Here is an 18,359-nt window from a genome sequence, read left to right as displayed (position 1 = left end):
TGCGCAAAGCGTGACTCAAGGCTTATTCTGATCTTACACTCAATAAAGTGGGAAATTGTTTGCCAGGCGATCCACTTTTATTAAACCTTGCACCCAGGGGTGTGGCAATTAACGACATAAGGTGTGGTCTTTCGCATGATCCATAAATCGCTATCTTACACCCTCTAAAAATCATTACACCACTGACCAAGAAAAACCTGGTCTATTGCGGAAGGCGCATATAAAGCACAGCTGATAATAATAATATAATAATAATAATAATAATGTTTGAAGTTGCGCTGCTTGCTGCACCCAAAACACACCCATGACTGATTAAGAAACAAGACAAACAACCCTTTTGCGCCTGGCGCCCAGCATTTTATCACAAAATCACGCCATTGAATTAGTGAATATGGACTGGCCACACCTTTAATGTCTATAAACTTTGCTGCTCTGACCATCAGTTTCTGATCGCCAAGATAGGGCCCATAGTATTAAATAATCCTATTAAATAACTCTTGTGTAGTAGTTTCATATATATATATACTTTACTGAATATATATATATATATATATTAATCTGGGCAGTAGTGAAATAAATATTGTTATTTGACTACTTGTCAAATAACACGCTAGAATAATACCTTTTAAAGTAAACAGGCATCCTCATTTTAACCCTTGTGGCAACAGTGCCATTGGATCATTTGAATGGCTGTAACGGATGTAGAGAGATGTTTGAGGGCATCCATGTGAGTTTTACCTATTTGGAGTGTACCCCACATACAGTACTAACAAAGCATTAGTCGGCTCTCTATTTTCATGTAAGACTTATGAAATTTCCATCAATAAGCACTTCTCACCCCTGTTCCCAGTTGGATGTTGAGAATTTGTGAATGCATTATTCAAGTAAACACCTGCTGCTTTGTCTTACCTTGTAGATAAATATCCTGCTACTAGCTTCCAGTAGTTCCATTTCAAGCTCAAATGATGCACATCCAGAGGCATTTACTTTAATTGGTTTCAGGTTTTCTATGGTTTTAACAAACTGTGGAAAATGACAGAGATGTGTAATTTTTTAAACACACATTCACACTATAACTTAACTTAATTTTCTGTATCATAAGCTATGATCATTACAGAACATGTCAGAGCCTCACCTGTGCCTGCTCTTCTTCTCTTTCCTTTTTCATTTCATTCAGTTTTTTCAACATCCAGCGGAAATTTGTAACTCCATACTCTTGACAGATGCGCTCATAGTCTTTCTTGTCGGCACTTAGCAAGATTTCCCAGAACTTTGGGTCAAGTTCTCCATCTTTCCTCTCCTGCTGGTCTTTAGGCTTCACTTTACTGAATAGTGGAAAGACAATGGAGTTTAATTTGCAAATGCATTTTAGTTATTGTTGTTCATCACAGAACAACTTTTAAATCAGGGGTCTCCAACCTTTTTGGGAATGAGCTGAAGCAATTGTTTTTTTTAGTCCTTGAACAATCATGCACAAACCCTATGGCACGAACACGAATTGGCCACAGAACTTTCCCAAAGATATGGTTGGCTACACCAGACGAGCAAGCTTTTACTGTCTATGCGTGTATGTGCTCTCCTACCGTTCTTGTTTAAAGAATGAATAGGAAAGGGATTTGGAAGGCTGAAATTTAACCCGGCTACAATTTGTAAGGTATCACCAATATCAAGGTAATGTACTGTATGGCTACATACATTCTTAAAATGGTTCTGGTATACAATTAAATATCTATTAAAAACTTCACAATGGAGGATGATCTGCAGGCGACTTGTTGGCTATTTTTAGAAGGTGTGCAGGCGCCTCATAGGCTGTAGCCCACGGGCACCGTGTTGGAGATCCCTGTTTTAAAGTATCGTACAGTAGCATCAGAGATAATACAACAGTACAAAACTACCCAATAAAGACAAATTCCAGTAAACTCCTTGGTTATTAATACTATACGGCATACTTTACCATACCATACTATACCTTACCTTTTTCTTAGCACCGGCTTCATACCACTTACAACTAAATGAACAAATGAGATGCAGGTTAGCATGCAGACACAATGCCATGTTGGTAAATAATGTATGCCGAGGGATCATTTTTAATGTATATTATTAATAAATACCAATGTGTTGACACTCACCTTCAGGTTCAACCTGTTGTTGAGCCTTTTTTTTCTTGAAGCCAACTGAAAATGAGTGACACAAAAAAGATTCTGAATTTGGCTGCCTCAGATGTTTTGGTTTAAAGCTTTCCTTTTTTGTATCCAGTTTATACAGATTGCACATGCAATCACAACATTTCTCAGATAATTATATCATGGCTTTTGTCTTACCTTCTATAACATTGAGCATAACTGTAACAATAGCTTTCCCAAATTCATTTTTGGCATAGCATTTATATGTGTCAGCTTGATCTGATGAAACATTTGGCATCTGCAAATATAATAGAATAATTTAGCATGAAAAACATTAAACCTTTAGTTTGTTGCCTGTGTTGAGTTTTTACATAATACTTGCCTCAAGGGTGTGCTCATGAGAATTTGGATCAAATTTGGATTGATATTTCTCCTTATCAGTAACCTCTCCATTATTACGAGCCCACGTTACTGTTGGTTCTGGATCTCCGGTGACAATAGCTTTGAAAATGGCTAATTTACCTAAAGAACAAAGACGTAACACTGAATTTGTAATAAATATTAGAACAGATGCCGACCTACTCTAGACATTCAGCATTTTTCATGATCTTCACTAATGACTGTGGATGCACAAAACATTTAGTGTATTCAGAAGCATTTTGTTTAGCATGAGCTGTAGTACTAAGACTACTTTGCAGCTTGAAGGAAAACATTGAAACATTTGCCAAGAAAATTAATTAAGAATTCCATTGCTATGGCTCTCATTGTTTTATCACCTTACCTTCTTGAATGGTTAAGGCAATTGGTTTACGTGTGAAGTCAGGGTGGCTCTTGCCTTCAGGAAGTTCCTCCACATACTGTGTGATCATAACCCCTGGCACTTTGGACTTCTTTTTGATGCCCACTAATGACATAGAAATTACATGTGTCACTTGTAACCTATTATTATTATTTCACATGTTTTCCTAATGTTAACATACTTCTGTTCATTATAGACTACCTACAAGTTATAAAACATATAGGCAAATGTGCTACTACAAGGCAAGAAGGCGGCAAATGTACCTCTACAAATGAACCCTTTTTAGTTATTTTCCCCTCCAAAATACAAATAGTTGTCCATCATGAAATCTACAGTATATCAAATTATGGTAACACTTTACTTGACGGGTGAGTTCATAACACATTCATAGCAGCTGTCATAAACATTCATAATGATGAGACATGACTTAACATTCATACCAATGAATGTGGAAGACAGAACGACAACAACTTGTCAAAATAAAAGTCTAACAATCGCAAAACAGCATTGCCGTTTTTGTCCCAAACCTCTTACCTGATCATGTCACATCTGAGTCAATGGGCTACTCCAGTGCCAAAAAGACATAACATGGTCAAGCAAATCATTTTTGTTTCATGAAAATCTATTTGTTTTATGATGTAACCTTTGCAGATGATTTCTCATCTTTTGCTACTGGGAATGTCCAACCGTTCCAGGTTACACAACTATGGGTCAGCTAAATGTAGGCTAGTCTACCTTCCAGTGTTAAACTCAGTGATTACGAATACTTCACAACTTGTATAGTAAAGTGACATTTGATATAGACTTCATAAGATATTCATGAAATATTTACAAAGGCTGGAGAGAAAAACGGCAATGGTGCTTTGCGATTGTTGGACTTTTATTTTGACAAGTTGTCGTCGTTCTGTCTTCCACATTCATGAAATGTTTGGTATGAATGTTGAGTCATGTCTCATGAAACAGTCATGAATGCTTTATGTGCAGTTTATGACAGCTGCTATGAATGTGTTATGAACTCACGCGTCAAGTAAAGTGTTACCCAAATTATTAAGGGGATGATTTTGTTACATGTCCAAGCATACTTACTGTACAAAGTGGCTCACAACCATGTAATTGTATTGAGTGTGCTTCTCAAGCTCAGGCTTATAAGATCAAACTATGAGTCGTAAATACAGGTTTAAAAATATACATGCACATAAATCAGATTTACAGTGCAACCCCATGCCCCACAAGTTACTAAACTTAGCTACTGTAGGTTGATCCATTAAAATCTGCCTATCAAAGAATGTATATCTGCCATTTAAGCACAACTCAGAAACAAACAGAAATGTCATCATTGGATAATGACATTTTAGCTAAAATCCAGGTTTAGACAATGTCACAACATAACATAACATGACAACATGTTGCAGCATGTGTGCTGCCCTGATGGTGCAATCACTGCAAATGGAACATTGGTAGAGTATTTGAGAAGTGAAACAAATATTGTTTAATTGATTTAAATTATCCTCAGTCCCTCTCTGTGGAGAGTTCTTGGGAGCAGGTCAGTTGATACAGGATTGTGGATTTATAAAATGAATTGAAACAAATGTAAATTTAAATGACTGAAGTAATGAACCAGGTTTTATGCTTGTGTTCCTTGCAGTCTTATGTTATAAAGTTCAAATTTGTTGCTCATTTGGGAACAAATTTGAGTTCAGTGTTGTTTTTGCAGTTTTTTTTTCTGTATATGCACAGACAATACATGTACAACATACAAGCAGTGATCACTTCATGTAAACACGTCATCAATCATGTACAGGAACATGATCATATTCACAAATAGATTAGACAGAACAAATTGTGCATGCTTGGTTGCTGGTACAGATACTCATGGCTCATTGGACTCCTTTCCTACCTTTCTTTTTATATTTTTTCTCTGGTGCAGGACCTGCTTTTTAGTAAAATTGTGTGAGCATATGAAAATGAATGACGCAGAATAAACATAGAGGACACAGAAGCCACAGAAGGAGGTTGTCATCAAGCAAACATGTGGCAGTCAGAGCAGTGATGGCATATTAGCTTGTGAACCATTGACATACTGTAATGACATTATCATTGATACAGTATGTGTGATCTAGTTGTGCAGTTTTTAGGTTTGCATGTTTTAAAATCTTATGTTTCAAAGAGAGGATGCCTTTTCCATTTTTATATGTTTTAAAGAGGGAACAACAAAATGCCTCCTCTAATTTTACATTAGACATCTCACCAGTGTACAGCTTTGGTAACAGTGTCACAAGCCCTGACCTTTTCACATGCTTGCATGGTGTGTAACGCAACATTTACAGTAGCAACTCACTTTAAATACACTGTCAAGCATAACACATTTTTGTTGTGGATTCCTCTTCAGCTATACGGTACTTTCTGCAACACCTTTTGTTGCTGCGCTTACAGACCTGATTCTGAAATTCTGAAAAATTCTTGGGGGGCAGACGTGAACATGTTTGTCCTCCAGGTGTCCACATTGCACACATGTACTTCATTGAACAGAGCAGATTGGTAACTGCCTGATTGGTAACCTTTGGAAATGGTGTCTTCTTTTGGCTTATATTTTTCTTCAAGCAATTGCAATATTCTGCATTGAATTATCAGACATTAGACATCATCATTGTCCGTCTTGAGTTCACTGGAGACTTTCTCCCTGATGCGGTCTATCTTCAGCTTGATGACAAGACTGTACACTTCTTTCTCATTGCTCAACAGTAACATTTCCCAAATCCAAGAATGAATAAACCAGGAGTCACCTCTATTTGGTTAGTACATACATTTTTTTTTTGCAGCATCATTGGGAGCCAAACAGAAAGGCTGCTTTGGCACCCATCTTGTTTTTACCTTTTCTTATCATTGGATGCTATGCAGGCAACCAGATTGGCATCCATTATTGCTTTTTTATCATTCATTGTCTTCATCAATGTCGCCATGGAGTTTATGGTAGTCCATAGAACAACATGGTAAAAGGTGAAATTTGATGCACTGATTGGGGTTGGGGAGGCTTGGGGTGTTACATTCTTCACCAAAATCGAAGTGTACCTCAAAAAGATGGTTGTACAATTTGTTGTTTTTTTAAGACGATTTGTCCATGATCATGATTCGGCTTGTCCATGGTCATGATTCAAATTGGCATCAAAGCCGCTAGACAGTAAGTGAAATCATCTCGGTACCTGTTTGATGTATTGACACCAAACTTCCAGGGGTTGTGTGAACATTCTTGCAGTTATGCAAAAATACTTCAACAAGCAAAAATGCTTTACCACACAAACCTTTGGATGTGTTGGGTGTTATGTCAAGTGATATAATCATAGATCCAAAGGATGGGACATGACAAACTATTATGATGACCAAATGATGTGTGGCTGCCATATCAGATTAAACAAAACAAAAATTCAGTGTCCATAAATCTTCACCAAATTTGGCAGATCATCTTCAGATCTTCAAACAAAGCTTCAAGAAAGTACTTAGAGAGAGAGAGAGATCATAGAGATCATTTTTCAAAACCAATCTTCCATTCAACCACTCAAACCATTCAACTATTCTTCCATTACATCGAAATCAGTGGCAAACCTACAAAACAGGAAGTGAGCTGAGTTCATAATCTTTGTTCAACTAACACAACTTTTTTTGATGGTCTAGACCAGTGTTTCCCAAACTTTTTTTTTTCTTACTGCATATTGCCCCAAGCCCTATCCACCACCGAAAAAAATCACTGCTATAATTTTCTTTTCTTTTTTCTGGTCAGTGTGACAAAAGGGTGTGGGTATGTTTCAAAGTCACACATTCTTTTTGAGTATTTGTACAGGCCCCTTTCTATGCCTTTCAGCGATAAGATTGATTGTTAGTTGCACGTGAGTGTGATATTTTCCATGACGAATGGATGAAAGTACAGAATGTTGTGCAGATTTAGCAGTCTGTTAAGTTTAGAAGTAATATCTTGAAATCAGGGATGCACAATATATAATCAGTACAACATTGGTATTGGCGGCTTAAGAGTTATATTTTTGGCATCAGAAGAATAAATATTTCTCCCGATATTCCTGGCAAATAAATCAGCTAGACTGTAATCGGTACATTAGAGTTTCAGGGAAAGCATCATACAAATCTGTGCAAATTGGATAGGGCCTACATTTTTATTTGAAAATGTGATATGTGAAATTGCATGTTTTACATCTACATCATGTTGCAATGTGTTATTTTATGTGAGTGTCTATATTTGTTAATAGATTTAGGGTATAATGGAAGGAAATGTTGTATGTCTGTATTTAAAACTGCTAGGCCAACACAATAAGAGCAATAGATTAAATCTAGTACAGGAGAGGAAATAAAAAAGATTTGTATGTATTGGTATCGGTATTGGCAGTCTGAAAATCTTGGCAAATCAAATATAGGCAGAAATTAAATGTGATTTACAGTTGATATCAAAAAAGTTCAGCCAATTGGTAATTATTATTAACAATAAAAACTCAATATGGATGTCTGCGCTGCCCTTACATAGGCATATAGTTTGGGAAACACTGTGACATCGTGACAACATGTATTCATGGTAACTATACATCTTGGCCCCCTCATCACTGCTTGGGGTTGTATTTTGAAATGTGTTTTTGATCTGGTTTTGTATTGCTTTGACATGTCGACTTACCCTGACCATCAGCAGTCTGGTCGGTCACTTTTGCTTTTCTTTTCCACATCTTGAGGTAACTTAGGCTTCAAATTCAGTATATTCTGCAGAATAAAAAAAAAATATTCCCATGATTAATTAATTTAAAACACCTGCATTGTTTTACTGTCCTTCAAGGTATGGAGGTATGTAGCAAGGCATTACAAAAAGTAAAATAAATGTTCTTATTGTGTTCTGTGTTTCAGCAGGACAATTATTTGTTTGTTTTTTGATATGAAAAGATCAAATAAATCCTGCAAGGATTATGTGTGACCAGTTGGGATACACAAATGTACTGATTGTATACAGTGACCTTAAATACCTGCAGGTGTCTTCATCTGCTCTACCAATCAATCTGTCCTACAGTAGCTCATGCAAGTATACTGTGGATGTCATCCATCTTTTGGCTGCAACAGTTGAATCATAAGCGATCCATCTACTACAGGAATGCCATGTTGACATGGTTTGAGTAATCCCTGTACTTGTTGAGGAGTACACTAAATCTTTGGTGAGAAAAGAGGAAGCACACAAGCCAGCGCTTGCACTTTTGGCTTGTGGCTGTGAATCATAATATAGATAACAGGAGGGCTGTCACTGACATCTATGAATTTGCAACCGACATACTCCTATGACTTTCTTTTGCAATGTCTAATAGGGCTGACATAATAAATCAGTATGTAGTATAAACACTTTCTTTTGTTAACAATCATGCTTTTTTGCCATTTTGCCAACACATGTATTTCCAGTGTAAAAATGTGTAGATAAAATGTTTTTATACACATGTATAATACACAAGGTAGATGTACTTTGTTATATTACTGAATATTTCTACTTTTTAAGTATATTCTTATTTCAACAAAATGAATAAGTAAAAAACAAATATATGTAAGATGTCAGTACTGTAAAAAATGTCAATTTAAAGGACTAAACAACATGTATACAGCTGCACTTCTGTTATGTGCCCTGTCAGCCACAAACCTATAAAGATATATAAAGATTCTGATTTAATATCACATGCATTTAAGGTAATCCAAAACGTATGCCATATGTGTCATGCTCTTAATTCCTGTGCAGGGTGTTTGAAAGCTCCAGCAAGTTACTTTGACACCTGATATGTCACATGCTACATAAACTCTGATCAACCTATCACAAATGTCATGGTGTGGTGGTAAGTCACTGGTGACATGATGATCGAGCTGTCCTGAAATGGCTGGAAATGGCTGGCTTTTTTGGAGATAATTTTTTTCAAGCACTACTGAACCCGTCTTTGACACAATATGCAACTCTATGTTTGTACCCAAACAAAGTTAGTTATTAATTGGAAATATGCAATTAGATAAATTAACTTAATCAGAACTAACAACTAGAACACCATGATTAAGAGGATGCTGGGTGATTATGTTTTGAATCACTTATTTTCATTATCTGTTTAAATGTGGTGAGTATTAGAGACATTAATCCAGACAACCGCAAGGGTTGTTGGGTAGATATCCGTTGTCTCGTAAAGCTAGTGTTAATCTTTAGTTGATCAGACTTGGTGGAGTGTAAATTTGGAACACCTCCTCCATCTCGACCACCAGGGAGCCTGAACTCCTTACTTGGCTTTGCTTAATGGTTGAAAGTGAGCCAGTGGGCAAATGACAGGACACTTAGTGCAGGGAGATGTCGAACTCTGGGGGGGTAATGTTTTATGGGAACGTGGTTCCCTCTACACGCTCATGTTTAATGCATCCACCTGCCACCCTGTCCAGGCAAAGAACGCTGCGTTTGAGGCACGGGACGTTCAGAATGTGCACTGTGACCATCACTGAAATTATGTGAAACTGTCAAGGACGCTGTATGACCGGAGTGACAGACAGTCTGAATGCTCAGCCAGCCTTGTAGTAGATAATAGTTTCCCTCTTTTACAGGTAGGGATGTGAAAAAGAAATATTTATGATTTAAGATTATGAACATTAGGTTGGCTGATTTCAAACTGTGATCTAATGATGAGTTATAGGATGCCTGAGTGTCTGAGAAATAAAAGGCTAGACTGGGTGTATGAAAGGAGAGCTACAGGAAAGCTCTGTGGAACCTCATTAGACATGCTACATTACTGTCCTCAAGTTTTCTGTTAGCAAATTGTGGTTTGTTAAACCTCAGCTCAGAGAAGATAATTGTCTTGTCTACCACAACAGTCTGGTACTGTAGATTTAAGCCATCACCATTTCCTTGAGTGTGTTGTGTTACAAATTACCCTATTTGTGTAAAACAATTACACATTGCTGAGGAGACCATATAAATGTAATGCTCAATGTTCATGCACTTTTGTATTGAGGAATCTTGCAGTAGTAAGAAATGTTGTAAATTATGTCATACATTTTATTTTAGCATTTAGTTTTCATATATTGTTGTAGTAAATAGTTAAGGTATGTAATATAAATAATAATACAAGTAAAGAAAACATAATGAACAATGCAATATTCACCAGTCTGCTCCATTAAATGATCAATCCTACAGACACAAAATATTGATGTGTGTACAGCAGTCAACCATGTGGCCCGTCAAGCCTTTGGATTGTATACCTAAAATAAGTTTGCGGGTGGTGTGATGCCAGTACTTGGGACCAGAAGAATCTCTCTGCCATTAAAGGGACCCTATTAAAGTCATCAGCGTTTGCTTTTAAAGAAAATAATGTTCAACATTTCAATCGAGCGTTTTATCTGAATGACTGACTTGATTAAACCAGTGAGATACTTTTGAGATGATGCATTTTTAAATCTAGAAATATATTGATTTAAGCTAAGCATGCAAAAATATTCATATAAAAAATAACTGCCATAATAATAATTGCCATATGCGTGTATAACCCTGGAGGATATCCCTTACATATGGAAAAAATAGCACTTTGCATAAACTTTATAAACTTACATTTTGTTTGCCTTCAGGTATGAATAAAATTAAAACAGAACAGCCACCTTTTAAAGATTAATCTTTTATAAACATCTTTGTTGACCTCCGTACCACAACAGACGGATGATAAACTTACCTTCTGCGGTCAGATCAGCTCGAGCTCCTGTCGCACTGCTGCCCAGTCTGATATTTGAATGTTGCCTTCCTGTTGTACAAGCTAATAAATCCTTCTAGGAATGCTCATGATTCAACAGCCAGATTCCTCTTTCTCAGACGGAGTGACTGCCAAAGGGGTGGCCTGCCCCCGCATCTTTTGCTGAGGAGTTAGAGGGTGGGGAGGGAAGTAGAGGCGCGGGTTTTGAGGATTAGAGATGGCAGATTGTAGATACATCATATTATTGGAGTGGTAAGGCGTGAAGGATGTTTTTGATGGACATATTTTTTTCTTTTTTTTTTCCTGGACAATAAACTAACTCTTGATGATTGCTGACTGAACATCCGAATTTAAAAGGAGGGTCCAAATTTGCGGGGAAAAGTGCCGACATGGTCTCAGATGTATGTGTTTGCATGCAACCATGGAGCGGATATGAGGTTGGTACTTGACAGAAGGCCTGTTTGCTCTGTTTAGAGTATGATGTAATGACTCTGCAACACAATATTTCTTATGGTAATCCGTGGTATGGCAGGACCTGTGGCCACAGCAGATGATAGGTTCAGTTCAGAAACACTTTCATGTGGTAAATTGATGAATTTGATTAATATGATAAATTGATATACATTCAAATACTATTCTTATTCAGCAAACGTATCAGAGAAGCAGATAATTAAGAGAAGAGTGTATAATCTGATTGCCTCATGTTTTGAAGTCCTGTTATTGGTACTGGTGAAACTTATTTGCATGTGATAAGCAATGACCAACAGTTATTTTGTTGCCACATGCCCTTGCTAAAATTGTTACCTTGTTGTCATTCTTGGCAAGCATACAAAACAAACACAAGGCTCGTAAATTTAAAAGGGTGTGATTCCATGTGTTATCACTCAAATATTGCAGGTGCAGTAAATCATCTTAAGCTAACCTGTTTGTTGTACTGTCACTGTAATTTAAGTGAATATTCCCATTTAGGCTAATAGAGAAAGTAGGGGGGAAATGCAGCCTTCACTCCCCTGATATTCACTGGTTTATATTAATAAAACAATGTATCAGTAATTAAAATAAAGCAATAGCAGTGTTCATATCCAATTTTATGATTGCACATCAAAGATAAGATACGTTGCTGCTAATTGTCCTTTTGAACTCCACAACTGAGATCGTTATTGATAGACTGACAGTTGTTGGTGCTGGTGTTTGTTTATTTTACGAGTAACCAGAGATAGTGTTTGCAGGCTGATGCCATTAATAATTCAATGTGTAGTCTCTTTGACTGGACAGGTGCACATGTCTGGTACCAGTTTTATACTTAAGAAATATAACACGAGTGAGAGGAACCTGCGGAACTCTGCCTCCATACTATGGCATGATATCCTTTGTTAATCTCACAAACAGCAGTGTTATATCACCTTCATGCAACAGCTCTGCTAACAGCTTTCTTTATTTTGACTTTATCCTCCCCAAAAATAGTTCCAGCCTGTGCTTTTCATTTTAAGCATTGCCAAGCAGTAGATATTGTTTTCATCACTCTGCCACAGTGAGTCAAAGAGACTGTTTTTTTTTTTTGCATATTAATTTGAACTCAACAGTCCGGTACTCTCCTGCTTAAAGGGACACCAAGCAAGCCTGATACTTTTTCTCTACGAAACTCCCCCTCGCTCGGTCTGAAGCTCTTTTCTTTTTCTTTGCATCTTCCGTCAAGGGTTTTCGCTGCTTTTTTGCCGGCTCTGTCATTATACGCACGTTTGCAACAATCGCTAGTGTTTCGTTAGCCTGCCTCTGTGCTGTGGATGCAGGATGTAAACTGATCCTGCTTCGGTCGGCGGGTACGATACACTGAATTTGCAAGCGGGATATTCTTCCTACAGACAGTAGGGGCGGGCGAGAGAGTCTTCATTCGCCCTGTAATGAGTCATTTAACCATATACCGACTTGCGAAGATGAGTCATTAACATGAAATTGTTGCCTGGTGTCCCTTTAATCCATTTGCTCCCTTACAAAATGTTAAAGGGAAACTTGGCAGGATTTCCCCCTTTGCTGGAGAAATTGCACATTATGCTATTTCAAACTGTGTGAAAAGGTAACGATAAAGCACATGGATTTGTTTACAAGCTAGCGAACTGTTAGCATACGTTTGGCAGAACTATGTTACAAGGTAAGAAACACGATTTAACCCTTTCGTGCCCGTGCCGAACATTCCATTTTTGGTGCTGGATGACCTCCTTACACAAAAAACCTTATTTCTTGAGTATAATACATACCATCAATGGGATATACATACCATTGTAATCAGAAGGGTCAGTTCTATCAAATGATGTAAAATACATATGGTAATGTTGATATAGTAATGAACAGTCTTTGAAAATCCTCTCCAAATGTATACCGAAATTTGTTAAAATTGAATTTCATTCGCATAAAAATGAATTTTCATCATATTTCTATACGAGATAGAGAAAAATATAGAGTGTATGACATGTTCAGCAAGTTGTGGGCTATTTAACAAAAAAGACTGAATTGGAATACCATTAACCTTTCAAAAGTTATGATAAATTAAGTGATAAGTGTATAAAAATGCAGGAAACGGGATTTAGAATGTTGACAGAATTCGCATTCTCTTTCTCACCAAAAACATAAAAGTATGCATAAAAACTAATAATGAAGTCAGACACAATGGTTTAGATGTATTTGGTCCATAAGAATAAACCATTTATTTGTATATAAGCAAATGCTACAGTCAACAATAATGATATATAAAAGAAAAACATGTACCTTACCAGTAATACAGGAAGTAAGTATACTGTATATTTATTGAAGATCAATTCTGAAGAGACATAGAATACATTTGATTCAACAGATACAACTTCTTTATATAAATTAGTGTAATATGAAAATGATATACATCTATAAAATGTATTATTTATGAAAAGCTAGGAATACAATCAACTTCAACATCACTCAAAAATCAATGTGTCTAAACATTTGAAAGTGGATTACATAGAACAAGCCTGTTGAGAATAAACACATACACACATATAAACACAAACTCACACACACACACACACACACACACACACAGAGGAGGATAGGGAAAGGTGGGGTGGGGAACCTGAAGGTTAAACACAGAGGACCTATGACTCATAACGAAACGCATCCCCTTCTGTAGAATGCCAAATCTGACAGCAATTTTGTTTACCAAAAAAGCAGTCACCTACCGCTAAACTCCAGGCCATACAAGCTACTTTAGTGTTATTATGTATTGTTTTTATAACAAAGCCAACCATTTTTCTTTGGCTCCTGCTGTACAGGAATATGTACTTGATGAAAAGATGACAGAGTAGTAGTTGGAGCAGCTGAAGGCGAGGCTGAAATTTTGACAGAAATGCCTGCCAGCTGTTGTGATAGATTTTCGCCAAAATCTTTCTGGCTGTAGCTACCAAACCTAGGTTCAACACCAGATTCTGCATTGCCAAACTTGAAATAATAAGAAACTACTGAAACAGCAATGTCAATGGAGAAAAAGTGTACACAATATGTATTTCTCATTTGGTCAACGCTCCCTGATCCCTTCAGAGACTTGGTTCCCCAGTAGCAATGGATATTAGGGAGGGAAGTGAAGTCCCATGTCAATGATCAATCCCAGAAAACTGTGAAACTCTTCTGGGGTCTCTTCGTCCCATGCCCCTGCACTGTGTGTTTGCATACAACGGCCTACTAAGCACAACCTCTCACCCGTTCCGGTTGGTAAAACCACATATGCCTGGGACAACAACATAAAAATCAACATAACAAGTCTATTTCACAGTGTTTTAGTGGCAGTCTACACCACCCTACGCACGCCACCTAAATCTATACCTTCTTCCTCCATCCTCACATGGTCTTCAACATTGTGAGCGCAAGCTCATCAGCAGTCAGCCACCTCTTCAGGCCTGCAAGGAGGTCTGTGTAGGTCTTGTCATCCTCCATCTGAAACAACAGTAAAATCATACAAATGTAATACATTTATTAATAAAAAAAATAAAATCACAAAACTACAGATGTGTGCATGTGTGCACATACATACACAAGAAGAGGTAGCCTAAACTATTGAAGCATTTTGAGTAACTCAAAAATATTTAGAAGTATGAAAAGTCATTTTATTACACATGGGTTTAGCTACCCTAAATCTGATTGCCTGGCTGGCATTAAGATAAAGACAGATTACATTTCACCTAGTAACTAACTGCTTAAATGCAATAATGACATTTCTGACATAATATGTGATTTCACATCATGTTTTCTATAAAACTACATATTGAGAAGAGTAGAATATCAAGTCATGCCATCTTAGAAAATGTTGAGACAAGCACGTCTGATGTTTGACATTTAGAAGCAAGGTAAAACAGTTCACTACAAACTGCCTAGCGAGGTAACAACCCGATGAGAGGCAATACGTTAATTAGCACTACATTTCTGACAGAATCCGTGATTTCACATCTTGTTTTCTACAACTACATATTGAGAGGAGTAAAAATATCGCTCAACTTATTTCATGTAAGAGAACGCAACTTAGAAACGCGGCGCCCATTGATTTATTCAGCTTTGGTATGCTATACTGACTTGCCAATATAATGCTTACCTAACAAGCAAATTGGTACTAGAAAACAAACTTACTTACAGGTTATATACTAACAGGTTTTTAAATGAAATTGTCAAATGAAAATAACTGATATAAAAAGCAAACGAGAATACTGCAAGCAGTTCAGAGTAATGCAGCTAGCTAAAGTTACATGACGATGCACTTAGCCCCCGCTATGCCATAATGTTGACGCTGATGAGAAAGCATATTACTATCAAATAACATGATTTTATGACTACAAATTAAGATTAACCATAACTAGAAACGATGTAAAATATATATTACCTCAGTTTATCCAGCTGTGTGGTTTCCAGTCGAGGTAAACTCCAACGAAGTGCAGGTGGCATCTAGCGGTCCATGTTAAAATGTACGACTGAAGTGAAAAGTTTTTTTCACGACTCATCTTCAAGTATCCAAAACATTTCGCGCCATAAACCCCTTAACCAATCATATCAAATTGAAGCTTATGTTGTCAGCATTACGGGGAAGATTTCAGAAATAAAATCAGTCATTGGACAGCTGAGATATTAGATGATTGGTCATCGTTAAAATTTTAACGAAATTAGAATGGTCGGGCTTGTAAGGGTTAAAACAAGTTTCTTGTTTCTCACTTCTCTTTCCGGGACGGTAGTCTCAATGTTGCAAGGTTGGTTTTCCGCCTGGGGACGCTAGGCGCAGCGGGGAAAGTCACCATTTTCACCGGAACAGGTCATTTAACCATCCAAATGATTTCTAAACGGGTTTATTAAGTTGAAATAGTTGCCAAGTTCCCCTTTAACAGATGTTAACAACCACACAGCGAACACTGACTTAATGCATGCTACCATTCTAACTTAATGTCTTTTGCCAATAGTTGGCCATGTTGTGCTCCGAAAGCTTTTTTGACATTTTTGCAGGGTGTTCTGACTTGGACCACAGAACTGCATCGTGCATATAGCATAGGCAAATAAAACATGGTCAATATACAGTAGACTGGGAGTGTTGCATACTGTGTCTTTAAGTATGAATTGAATGTTGACATCTACAATTCAATGTTTAGCCCAGAGTGTAACAAACATGGAGTGATTAGTAGCGCTGCAGAGTCAGAGTGGTAGTGTTGTGCCAGGATATCCCTACTCATGGAATGCCTCATGGAATGCCTGTCAAATGAATGAGACTAATGAATTGTTCGGCCGGGTGTACTGTAACTTGTAGTGACTGGAAGTGGGGAAGTTGGAATCGCCTAAAAAGCAGAACATGGGAAAACACAGGAGTAAAACAGATTTTGCTGAGTTCCGCAACTTTGTGACAAATTTGATTTATTGAAATGAAGATAAGACTGTGGTGCTAACAAAAGCAGCCTTGAATCCTGTTACCAAACACTTTATACACTTTACCATCCCACAGAAGCTAATGCTAATTTAATTACAAGGCAAAACATCTTGCTAATTTAATGCCACAGAACAGTCATTTAATGCCATAAAACAGGTGAGCACACAGACAAGGACGTTCTCATACATTATATAATAAAGTTGCGGCATTTCCATGGAATTTTCCTAAAATCATAGACGACAAAGGCTAATTTAGACTCAACCTCTGTCTCGTTCACCTAGATGTTATGGTATACCAGGTATATACAGATGTAGATGTATGTTGGTATTACCACATGTTTTTTATTGATGAATTTAATTTTGAACAATTCTAAGTCTAAAATTTTGACTCAGTACAATTTAGAAAAATTACTACATACTGTAGTGCGTTGAGGTTTTGACTGGTGTGATGATCCTGTTGCTCAAATTAGGTGCAGCCAGTTTGGGTTTTACATTACTGACAGTGGTGTAGTATTCACACTACTGCAAAGCATTTTTAGGCGTGGATGTCCAAAATGGATGGATGAATGTTCAGCATACCTAACGGTTGAACTGGCAAGTGTGAATTCAGACATTTTAACGCTTAAATGCATGCAGTGAAAAATAGGATTCATCGATCTGGGGACAATGTAAATAACTGACACGACATAGTCATTATGTATTCTATACATCGTTAAGACTTCCCAAAACTGTGTGAGCATGGTTCTACAAGTAGGCCAAATACTTCAGGAAAGTTTTAGTGCTTGACTCCATGCTTTGACTCAACTCTGGCATGGGAGGACTTGACCTGAGAAGCTTGATATACCTTAAGAGGGATCAGAGGTCAAACGCCTTTCATATTCCCACAGTAAACAATGCAGGCTTCCTGTCACTGAGTCTCTCACACGCTATTTCACATCTGTTGCTGTTAGCTGTGTGTGACCACTTTTTCATGGCCAATAAAGTCCAGAACGCCACCCCATAAATATTCATTGGAAATTTTGTGTGCACAACATGTGTCAGACTTTTATCAGACCGTCATAGACACAGTACATGGCCATGCGACAGTTTGTGTTCATTTTTATATATAATGTTTTAATTTTCTGATGATCTGGATTGGGCCATTTCTAGGCATTGCACCTACTATAGAGGGCACTGTTCCCACATATTTTGGCTTACCATCAAATGATTGACCTCTTTTGAAAACTGAGACCCTGTAGTTTCAAACACAGAAGAATTGTGTGAAGTACTGTCACAGAGTTACAGAGGCTAGAATATTGTTTTTTTCTTTCTGCCGGATAACAAGCATCTCTGAACTGACCATATCAAGGTCACTTGATATGACTTAGAAACACAACTGAGCCCTAGCACCAGGATTTGTGAAGCTGTGTGCAAAAGTATATCAATATAGAATGAAATATGAGTACTTTAGACCATTATTTGCCAAGGTATGCTCATGTGTTTTGTAAAATGCCCTATGGAAACTCCCCATAGCACTTCTGGTTACCCAAAATGCATACTGACAATAAAAGGCTTACTGTGTGGCAACCTCTTGGTGTAGAAGCACAGTCTTGGTCTCAAATGAAAGATAACGCTCTGTAGTTTCTTGTAGACTATTTGGAATGTATGTCAGGGGTTTATAGATATAGAATGACTACACAAAATATGGAATAATTACACAAAAGTCTCCATTTTTGCTTTTTCTTTGTTGGTTCAATGGATGTGTATAAAATGGGACTATGCATCTGCACAATTAATATTGGA

The 18,359-nt window shown here is 37.3% G+C and overlaps 1 protein-coding gene across 4 annotated transcripts in view; it reads right to left on the bottom strand.

Annotated features, from left to right (window-relative positions):
* LOC121706720 (immunoglobulin-like and fibronectin type III domain-containing protein 1) overlaps window positions 1–10,778 on the bottom strand; it is a 35,944-nt gene extending 25,166 nt beyond the window's left edge. For 2 of the 4 annotated variants that reach the window (XM_042088688.1, XM_042088690.1), the window contains exons 1-10: window positions 10,641–10,778; window positions 7,595–7,677; window positions 4,820–4,852; window positions 2,905–3,027; window positions 2,506–2,645; window positions 2,322–2,421; window positions 2,130–2,174; window positions 1,975–2,008; window positions 1,136–1,325; window positions 910–1,023 (exon numbers count right to left, since the gene is read on the bottom strand). In XM_042088688.1, coding sequence (XP_041944622.1) covers window positions 910–1,023; window positions 1,136–1,325; window positions 1,975–2,008; window positions 2,130–2,174; window positions 2,322–2,421; window positions 2,506–2,645; window positions 2,905–3,027; window positions 4,820–4,852; window positions 7,595–7,643 — 828 coding nt within the window. In that variant the 5' untranslated portion in view covers window positions 7,644–7,677; window positions 10,641–10,778. The remainder of the gene's footprint in view (window positions 1–909; window positions 1,024–1,135; window positions 1,326–1,974; window positions 2,009–2,129; window positions 2,175–2,321; window positions 2,422–2,505; window positions 2,646–2,904; window positions 3,028–4,819; window positions 4,853–7,594; window positions 7,678–10,640) is intronic. The other 2 variants (XM_042088691.1, XM_042088689.1) reach the window with 2 other exon arrangements.
* Between the last annotated feature and the right edge of the window lie 7,581 nt (window positions 10,779–18,359).

The sequence above is a fragment of the Alosa sapidissima genome, chromosome 4 (genome assembly GCF_018492685.1).
Source record: "Alosa sapidissima isolate fAloSap1 chromosome 4, fAloSap1.pri, whole genome shotgun sequence".
Taxonomy (NCBI): Eukaryota; Metazoa; Chordata; class Actinopteri; order Clupeiformes; family Clupeidae; genus Alosa; species Alosa sapidissima.
Note: the sequence above shows the minus strand (reverse complement) of the source record. Positions and strands in the feature narration are given on the sequence as shown.